Raw genomic sequence first — 9,793 nt, 5'->3', positions numbered from 1 at the left:
TTAAAGAACTCTGGAAACTTCTTTCTGCTCATCCCTTTGCAGCCGCTACCAGATGTGACAGATCTCAAAACTGAAAAGTGTCTTAAGAGATTGTGAGTGTGAAGGAGTGGGGTGGGGTCCCAGAATTGAGTGGAAATTAACTCAATAATCTGGTGCGAGATTTATTTATAAATAAGTCATAAAGACATGGTCAATAACGGAAAAGAGGGGTGGTGATTCAAATTTTACTTAAAAAAGGTTTATTCATTGACATTGCACTTAAATTGCTTCTTTAATGCAGATGAAAATACACTCATTTGAAAGGAGCTTCCAAGACAAAGCAGGCAGTACATTTACTTTTTTTTAATGTGTGAGCTACTTAGGAGGAAAATGGGGGAGGAGAAGAGTTAAAACAGAGAAGCCAAAAATTTCTCACTAGCATGATGAAAAGTTAAGCACACACACACACCAGCCTCCATCTGAGCCAGCTAACTTTACTGCTACTCTGCCGTTGGAATACTTTGCGCCTTATACATTTATTTACATCAGAAAGCAAAGAATGACAGAAAAGTAAAAGGACTTTCAGGATTATCAGCTCTATAAATACAAGTTTACATATGACCACTGCTTTCCATATAGACAGATAGCTGGTGTGATGCATGTTTGAATTCTAGATGTTAATGCACTTGATTGGAAACTTGATTGGTTTGAGACGTTCATACCTTTATATATATTTTCCATCTCGTGATATAGTACGTTGTTCTGTAGTTCAGTAAGATCTCAGTCTATAGGTATGTTTTTTTAATTAGACAAGCTATACAGTGTGCAGGCACAGTATGAGGTATAGCCAGTGTAGCATACCTTTACATGTGATATCATGCATTACATCATGCATTTATAATGTGCAATGCTGAACACGGTTACTGATATTGTTCATTTTGATCACTGTCTCTACGTCGCACCGCTCTACACTATGCTCAGACCAACAGGTAGGAAACCAACATCTCCCTTTCTTCAACTTTTCCCCTGGACTCTACCATTTCCCAGGTGGGCGGGGCGGGGGGGTTTACAGGATACCCAGGATGCGTCCCACCCACCAGCGGCAGGGCATGATGACCCTGCAGGCCACCCTGCAGCCGCGGTAGTGGTAGGGCCACGGGTGGTACCCTCCCAGCGGCTCGCAGATCCTCTGGCACTGGGTGTAGCCGCGGCGGCACTCGGCGCAGCACACGCCCTGGTGGTCCAGCATGGGGTCAAAGGTCATGGTGCCCTCCTCGCCCTCAAGACCCCTCTGAGAGAGAGAGAGAGAGAGAGTGGACGACAGCGGTCAGAGCACAGGCGTTTCTTTTTTTATGTACGGCGTTTTGCGTCGCATTCTGCGCTGTGATGTTTTAGTGGAGCTTTAGTGGCGGAGAAAGCTCGTTTCAAACCAATTAAAAATGGATTTCCGACAGGCGGGATGGGGAGGAGGGGATGTTGTCAGATGTGGGTTTTTGTTGTCAAATATTTTCTTTTTCAACGCGTACGGCTCATACTGCTTGCTATTTTCCCCCCTCTGAGGCTGTCAAGAGTGTGTTGCGGGGGTTGGGGGATGCTTCATTCGCTCAGGGGGTAGGAAGAGAGAGGGATTAGGGAAGTGGGGCCCAACATAAGGGACGAGGACAAGGAGGGGGGGGGGGGGGGGGGGGTCTAGAGATATGTGTGTATGGGAGTCTGTGTGTACACAGCAGGGCAAGGGGGGCACGACAGAGGAGGGGGGGGGGTCTTGAGTGGAATTATTCACACAGCCTCAATGGCTGAAAGGAAAGCTTTAGACGGGCTATTCTAAAGGACTTCGTCAGACCAGACAGCCACACATACAAAAACACAAACACACACACACAAACACACAAAAAACACACACACCCACGCACACTCAGATTTGCAGTGACAGTCCTGGCCCCTCCGCCGTGACCCCGGCATCTGCTGCCGCTCGCACAGCTGTGAGAAACTCTCCCCGGCGAAAAGTCTCCTCAGGTAGCGCCGCGATCCAAGCGGACAGCTGTGAATCCTCTAGTGGGACGCGGGCGGGCCGAACACAAGAGGAACGTGTGAGCGAGAGTATGTGTGACTCACCTGGTACGGGTTCTCCGGGTTGAATTCTGCCTCGACATCCTCTTCCTCCTCGGCCCCGGGTGCCTGGCGGCGCTGGCGGGGGGCGGCCCTCCTCTTCCTCTGTCCGCCTGCACACATCATAGTCTCAGTATCTGGCAGCGGACGGGACGCCGGCGCCCGCACGTGGCGCGCTGGCTTCTGATTGCGCAATCATTCCTGTGACTTTCTTTTTGAAGTCCTCAGATGAAGCGCCGCAAAATTCTGTTCTAAGCATTTTTTTTTTTTGACAAGCCAGCATAGCCTACTCCAAAATTGTTTACTTGGAAACAGCACTCATCTGAAAACTTCAAAAGGACTTGTATTTTTATTTTGGGGCTCTAACAACTGCCATAATGAAAAAAACACCTGAGACCAGATCTATATCCTCTGTCAGAAGTACTATAAGGTGTTTTGCTTTGTGTTACTTATAGATTATAATAAAATAAAGTTTGCACACCTGATAATTTCAGTGATGTGTGGTGCTGGGAGAAAAATGAGCAACATAAATATATGAAGCTCCCACACACCATCTACTTACAAATGTCAAGATGACATGAATCTGCTCAATGAAGGCCGTTTTGTATAGATGGAGGTTTAAACTTTAAAGAGTAACTAAACCCCACCCAAATCTGTGGTGAAGTCTGACATCTATCTGCTATTGGCTGGTCTTTGTGCCAGGTGATGTCACCACCTGTTGTACTCTATAGAAGGTGACATCACCTGGCACAAAGACCAGCCAATAGCAGATGGTCAGCTCAGTACCCTACTTTTCACCACAGATTTGGGTTTGGGGTTCAGTTACTCTAAACTTTATCTCATAGCCTACTAATGGATCTTTATGTATTAATGTGAAAAATGCTGACCTATTTAGTGATGTATTAATGTGAAAAATGCGGATCTATTGATGTAATATGTAATGTTGAGAGGCTAATTTATTATGTTGATTGTTAATTGTCCTGCAGCTGTTGTCAATGACAACCTAACCTGTATGTAGCCTACTGGTGATATAATTTCTGTGTTTGCTGTTTTGAAAAAGGTCTATGACTGAAACGTCGCAATAAATTGAGATTTGCAAGTAGACGGTGTGTGGGAGCCTCATATATTTATGCTTCATATAGATTGACACTTGTCTAATCTTTGCCCTGAGCTGTGTGATTGCCTACCTGTAGGGTAGGTGGGACGGAGCCAGAAGATTGGCAGGTCTCCGCACAAGTCCTTGATCTTGTTGCTGAGGAAGGCGGAGTCAGAGAGGGGCGTGTCAGCCGCCACCCAGATCAGGGAGTCCTCCTCAAACTTGGCTGGCATCACCTCGTCCTCCTTCAGAAGGAAAGACGGTGAGGAGAAAACAGATTACGGCACAGTATCTGAAGATCTGTCCGGCTGCTAAAGGCGGAACATCACACTTGTTTCATGCAGCCTGTAACTAGCCTTCCCCTTTAAATAGCCCACACTTGATGTTTTTCCGTTCTGCCCCAGTCTAATCCACATTAATGCTGTGTTGTTAATGCTCCTTATAACAACATGGAATCACATAATAAAAGGGAAGCCCCCGAGGCTTTAGTATACAGATCCTTCTCTGTTCTCCTCTGCCCTTACATTTAGCTATCTACACAACGTCAGGACTCATTAAGATCTGAGTGAAGGAAACGTTGGATGGCCTAAATTCAAGTTTTTGAAAAACAGCAGCAGATAAACTAATGAGATTTCCAGGAGGAGAGACTCTGTAAACATACATTCTGTGTATCCACAGCCCGCAGGTAACAGGGGAAGTCTGTTGGGATGCTTTTGCCCAGAGGCGCTTGTTCCTGAGGCCTGCAGAACACTAGCCACAATGATGTTTGGGGAATGTTATCCCCTAACCTTCCAGAAATGCTCTGCTGCTGTTTTTTTTTTTTTTCAGCTCAAATGATTCGCTGGAGGGACAAATAAAAGCGGGGGTCCTCCTCCACTGCACGACTGATAAGAGTTTATCTGACCCACTCTCCCTGGATGGGAGTGTGTGTGTGTGTGTGTGTGCGTGAGCGTGTGCTTATCTAACCCATATTTGCCATCACTCTAAATTATAGCAAATGACCAGCCTGCAGCAACTATTATAACTACATCTCCCTATCTCCACACACGCACACACTCGCTCGCACACACACACGCAACGCACCAACGTGAAATAAATGATCATTTATGAGGCAGAGGGAGGCAATAACACAAATACACACACACACGCAAGCGCACAAACGTGAAATAAATGATCATTTATGAGGCAGAGAGAGGCAATAAGAGCAGCCCTGCCTGATAATTAATTGTGAGCTTGTATGTGTGTTTGTGCGCACTCGCGTTCATGAGGGCAATTCTGGGAGATGTGGATTTATGTGGATGTGAGGCTTATGCAGAACTAAATGATTTTAATTATCAGACGGCCTCAATTCAACAATCACAGGCAGCGGTGAGTATGTGTGTGGGGGGGGGGTTGTTTTCATGATATTTCAGTAATATTATAGAATATATTCAAGTACACCTCTTACTGTGCTCTCTTTATCTTAATGGAACACACCAAGTTTTGGGGAGATTGGCCTGTTGGTCATCTTACCTGTTAAGTGATGAGAACATGGACACCAAAATCATCCATGTGTCCCCAGTAGATCATCGGCTCTGCGGCTCCATGCTAACACTTTAGCATACACTATGTTGAGTGATAGTAGGCGACTAGCATTATCTCAAAAGTGAGAAAACGAGAACTGGCAACAGCTCTACAGCTAAATTCTAAGTCATCTTAATATGATATGTGACCACGTCTGTCAGTTTTGTGTAGGAGATTGGTCAAATTTACACAAAATATGATATAAAAATGAAGTGTTGTTTTGAACTACCAGGGTCTACTGTTCCTGTTTCCATGTTTCCATAGGAAGTGAATGTGGTGGGCGATGGGAGACTCAGGAGTCATAGTCAACTATGACTCAGGAGTCATAGTTCCAAAAACAAACCTGTCTACATCAGCTATATTGAGTAAATTATTATTTCTTTTTTTTTTTTTTTATAAAACTACAGCCAATATAATAAAAACAACAACAACTTTTTATTATTAAAAGGTCAGTCTTCTTACTTTGGACAAGGCTTGTCCCCTACTGTCACTCAACCACAGGCACATGGACGATATTGGTGTCTATCTTCTCATCACTTAACAGGTGAGATGGGCCAATCAATACTTGGTGTTTTCCTTTCAAGACAGACTACAGCATGGAGTGATCATGTTTTCTCAGACCGATTAAAACAGACACGCAAACCCACCAGGTCCAGCGTCAGAGAGTCCTTCTTGAGAGCCTCCACATCAGGCAGGCGAGCCTTGACCTGGGTCTTAATGTAGCACTTCTCTCCTCCTGAAAACCGGATCCCTGTGATCCCCTAGAGAGGTCAGGGAGGAGGGGGAGGAGGGGGGGGTGAAAAGAGGGAACAAACAAGCTGGAATTTGGCTGAGGTGAAATTCAGTCAAATGTAACTAAACGGTAGACTGAAGGACAATGTTTCAGTTCTCTTTCTGCCTCTGCTATGTGGTCGTTTCAACTGGACTGACTCCCACACCACACTGATTAACCTAAAGCTTACTTTAACATCCTGACACATTTCTGTATGTTCTTCCATCTGTACACCTGATAATGTGAATAGCTTGTGATACACGCTGACACATGCACTTCAATCCTGTAAATCTGTCAATGAAGACGCTGTATCATTGTTTATCTGTTGCATTATTCTCAATATGTCTGATTGTTGAAATTGCTAGTTGTGTTATCTTCACTGTCTTTTTGTCCCCTATGCGATGAAACAGAGCGTTGGGCGACTATGGATTGGACTGTTTTTGTCCGATATCGACGAAACTTGGAGGGAAGATGCATCTTGGCACTGTGTTGAAGTGTTTAAAAAATGACTGATTGGCCTGATAATTAAAGAGTAACTAAAGCCCACCCAAATCTGTGGTGAATCTCACCTTCTATAGAGTACAGCAGGTGGTGACATCACATGGCACCAAAGACCAGCCAATAGCAGATGGCCAGTTCAGTACTCTACTTTTTACCATTAGGTGTCAGGCTTCACCGAAGATTTGGGTTTGTGGTTTAGTTACTCTTTAAAGGTCAAAATGTCAGACTTTTGCACCACAAGTCCAACTGACATGAAATTGGCTACCAGCTATCCTTACAAATTACACTGATTGGTCTAATGGGGGCGCTGTAATTAAAAATCCAAATTTTAAACTCAAATGTGATATCTCAGACACACTGCTCCAATTCTGATTAAACTTGGCGAGATGATGCATTCGGGCACCGTGTTCTGGTGTTATAAATGTACTGATTGGCCTGATGGAGGCGCTACAATTACAGGTCAAAAACGACACCACCAGTCCGATTTTGATGAAACTCGGCGGGACGATGCATCTTGTTACTGACTGGCCCAAGGGGCGCCTGCATCATTCCTGCGGGACGACCTGTTTACTTGTTCTTATCTGTATCTTAATTCTCTGCTGCTGCAATGACCCAATTCCCCCCCAAAAGGGATCTTTAAAGTTTCATCGAATCCCATCTAACTCTCTGACGCTCCGAGTTACTCTGAGAGCGCTGCATCAGTGTGTTGATAAGTCTAACTCTGGGACTGCTTTTCTGGTTTCCACTCCTGCTGCTGCTGCTGCTGTGGCCGCGGTGGTGTGAGGTTAATCCTTATTGGCAAAAGCAGACCCGAGCCTCCTGGAGTTTCTGGACTGATTATTTCAGGTCCGACTCACAATCTGGAAGTCGTGGACCTCCACGGCCTCGTCGGTCCCGCTGCCGGTGCGGAACCTCTCCACGTTGTTCGCGGCATCGATCTCCATAGAGCCCTCCTCCACTTTGCCGTTGATGCTCATGCTGTAGTGGACATTGTATACCTGCACACACACACACACACACAAGGTTTCAGACTGGCATGTAAGGTATGAGTTCTCGAGTTCCCAGCCCCCACCCCTCTCTCTCGTTCAGCAGCCACTCTCCCTCACCCTCCTCTTTCTGTGTTATCCTGTTATCCCATGACTTTCCCCTCACACATACCTCTCTCTCTCTCTCTCTATCTGACACACACATTCACTCAGACTTGTTCAGAAAAATACAATCCTCAGGGTCCTCGGTGATGATGACCCTTCTGCAGAGCTTTTTTCATCATGCCTTTGCAGCCTTAATAACATACAGCAACTTCAATGGGGAAAACAAAGAAATAAGTCAGAAAGCAGCATTTTTCCTCCCATCTCTCGCACCTCTCGCCCCCGGGGCATCAGCCGGACCGGAGAGGGCCCCCCACCACTCCCCACCCTGCGAGGATCCCCCAGCTCTTACACACACACACACACACACACAAGGCCCCCATTCACCAAGCTTTGCCTCAGACTGTACCATGGAACTGTAGTGGAACTGGAGTGTTTAATTTTACATTTTACTATTTGCATAGCCTACACTGCAAAAAAAATCAATCTTGACAAGTCATTTAGCCTCATATTGAATCTTAATCCATTTTACTACAAAAAGGTGAAAAATCTACCACTGAGGTTTGATCATTTCACTTGTTTCCAATGCAAATCAGCTTGTTTCAAGAATTGCCTTGAATCAAGTGACATTATCTTTAAATGGAGTGAGCCGCCTCATTTCAAGCTATTGCCACTTGTTTCAGGAACATTATGGAAAGAGGTGAAACTGAATTGGAAACAAGTGGAATTATATTTTTTGCAGTGTAAAAGCCCGCAACTCAGTCAATAGGAAAACCACACACACACACACACACACACACACACCACACACACACACACACATACACGTACACACATGCAGGTAAAATACCAACTCTTACATGCTTTTCGTTGTTATTCCAGAAGTAGAAAGCCCCGATGGCCCCCAGCAGCAGCAGGAGGGCCCCGGCAATGAGCACCGCGATCCCGGCCTTCAGCAGGCGGCCGGTGGCGGCGGGCTTCACGGCCACGGCGGAGTAGGCCTACGGTAACAACAAAAACAAAAAAACAACAAAATATTCACATAGGCTACCCATCGACACAAATGACACGCATTTCTACTGAAGAAGTAGGCGAAATGAAGGGTTGTGGCAAGCAGTGTTGGGCTCAAAAAAGTAATCAGTTATGTCTACTCGTTACTTAAGTTCGTTACACTACTTTCCGTTACACCTGCAAATCTCTCCTGTGAATAATTAGGGCCAAACCAAAGATGCCCCATGTTTTTTTTTTATATCATACTTTTGCTCGACAAAATCAATGTAGAGACAGTAGTATTTCCATCTGAGAAAATCAACTTTTCTGCCAGTTTCCTCATCTAAACTCGTTCAGTGTGAGAACACGGCTACGACTTGGGCTATGAGGGGAAAACAATTGGGGAGCATGTTAATAGTTTTTGATAATACAACTTCAGTCTGATATTTACAGCGTGGCGATGACGAAAGTAACGGCTTACGTTTAGTCTTTGACCGGTAATTGCAATTACTGAAATTGAGATAGCCTATTAATCCGTTATACCTGCGTACTAATTAGGCTATGGGGAAATGTAACACGTTACCACCCAACAGAAATAAGTTATAGAGCAGCTTGGTCACCCATGGGTCCAGCAAGTAGGCTAAGGGGGGGCATTGAACAGATCCCGAATGTATTAGGCTATTGTCCCCTATTTGGCTTTGGCCCCTGGCATATACTCACACCAAGCATGTAATAGGCATGTATCCCGGGATAGCCCACGGTAAGTTATATAAAGACCTGGAAACACTCACCGGTGGCATGAACTGCTGCAGGTCCTCGGGCCCCGCTGAGGCGATCGGTACTTTCTCTGAGCTCCCGGCCATGACTGGAGCCAAACACCTGAGGAAACCCAGTCCACTAACTCAGCAATCTCTCTCTCTCTCTCTCTCTCTCTCTCTCTCTCTCTCTCTCTCTCTCTCTCTCTCTCTCTCTCTCTCTCTCCGAGGAACAGACTTGCTCTTTCATACAGGTCGTGTTTTATTACCAGCTTAGGAAATGACCGGGTGCGAGGTGTGCGCGCGCCTCGCCGGCCCTGTTTTCGAACAGTCACTCCGCTGGCCCCCTGCCCTCTACCGGGACAGCGGGCGCGCGCGGAAGGCTTGTAGGACTCGGGACTCTAATGATGCCAAGTAAGCTTGAACTCTCGGCAGGACAAATATTAAATCCTTTCCCTCTGTGACTAATGGGTTAATAGTAATCCGATACAGGTTTGTGCATATTCATTATCAGTTATGTAGGCTAGTGCTAAATACAACGGTGGGTAAGCTGTGACCTCCAGTCGGTGATCATCACAAAGTAAGCAATCACCAATATAAGCAAGAAGTTATACTTTCACAAAAGCATTATCGTTTTTCTCTTAAAATATCCTCTCATATAACTGATATGAGTAATATTTGCCATGCTCACATGGAATGCGAGGAAGGCAGGCGGTCTCCTCAAATCACCTTGCCAACCCCCCCCCCCCCCCCCCCCCCCCCCCCACCGGAGTCAAAGGTGACTCCGGTGGAATGTGTCATGTTTTCTCAAGCTCAGAGATGGTCCTTACATTACAGTGCGGTGGGCAAACGACAGCTTGGATAGACCCCGAAACTAATTCCCTATCTCCTCTATCTAAGTCCAGGTCTCCTTTACCGTTATTAAAATTGTCCTGAATCC

At 45.7% G+C, this 9,793-nt stretch overlaps 1 protein-coding gene across 1 annotated transcript; it reads right to left on the bottom strand.

The window, feature by feature from the left end:
* Nucleotides 1-242: 242 nt before the first annotated feature.
* Nucleotides 243-9,047, bottom strand: LOC139926794 (leukocyte cell-derived chemotaxin 1-like). Its single transcript, XM_071918633.2, has 7 exons — nt 8,890-9,047; nt 7,969-8,109; nt 6,878-7,018; nt 5,395-5,508; nt 3,276-3,429; nt 2,095-2,201; nt 243-1,270 (listed from the first exon to the last, which is right to left on the bottom strand). Exons 1-7 carry the CDS (start codon nt 8,959-8,961, stop codon nt 1,046-1,048), a joined length of 954 nt encoding a protein of 317 aa, XP_071774734.1. The 5' UTR covers nt 8,962-9,047; the 3' UTR covers nt 243-1,045.
* Nucleotides 9,048-9,793: the final 746 nt, after the last annotated feature.

This window comes from Centroberyx gerrardi, chromosome 13 (assembly GCF_048128805.1).
Source record: "Centroberyx gerrardi isolate f3 chromosome 13, fCenGer3.hap1.cur.20231027, whole genome shotgun sequence".
NCBI lineage: Eukaryota > Metazoa > Chordata > Actinopteri > Beryciformes > Berycidae > Centroberyx > Centroberyx gerrardi.
This window is presented reverse-complemented; position numbering and strand designations above follow the sequence as displayed.

Excerpts from the sequence above, each read along its gene's own strand:
- LOC139926794 (XM_071918633.2), bottom strand. The coding sequence starts at position 8,961 with ATGGCCGGGAGCTCAGAGAAAGTACCGATCGCCTCAGCGGGGCCCGAG. Across the intron at positions 7,019-7,968 it reads GGAATAACAACGAAAAGCAT|GTATACAATGTCCACTACAG; the intron begins GTAAGAGTTGGT and ends GTGTGTGTGCAG. Across the intron at positions 2,202-3,275 it reads CCGTCCCACCTACCCTACAG|GCGGACAGAGGAAGAGGAGG; the intron begins GTAGGCAATCAC and ends TGATGTGTGCAG.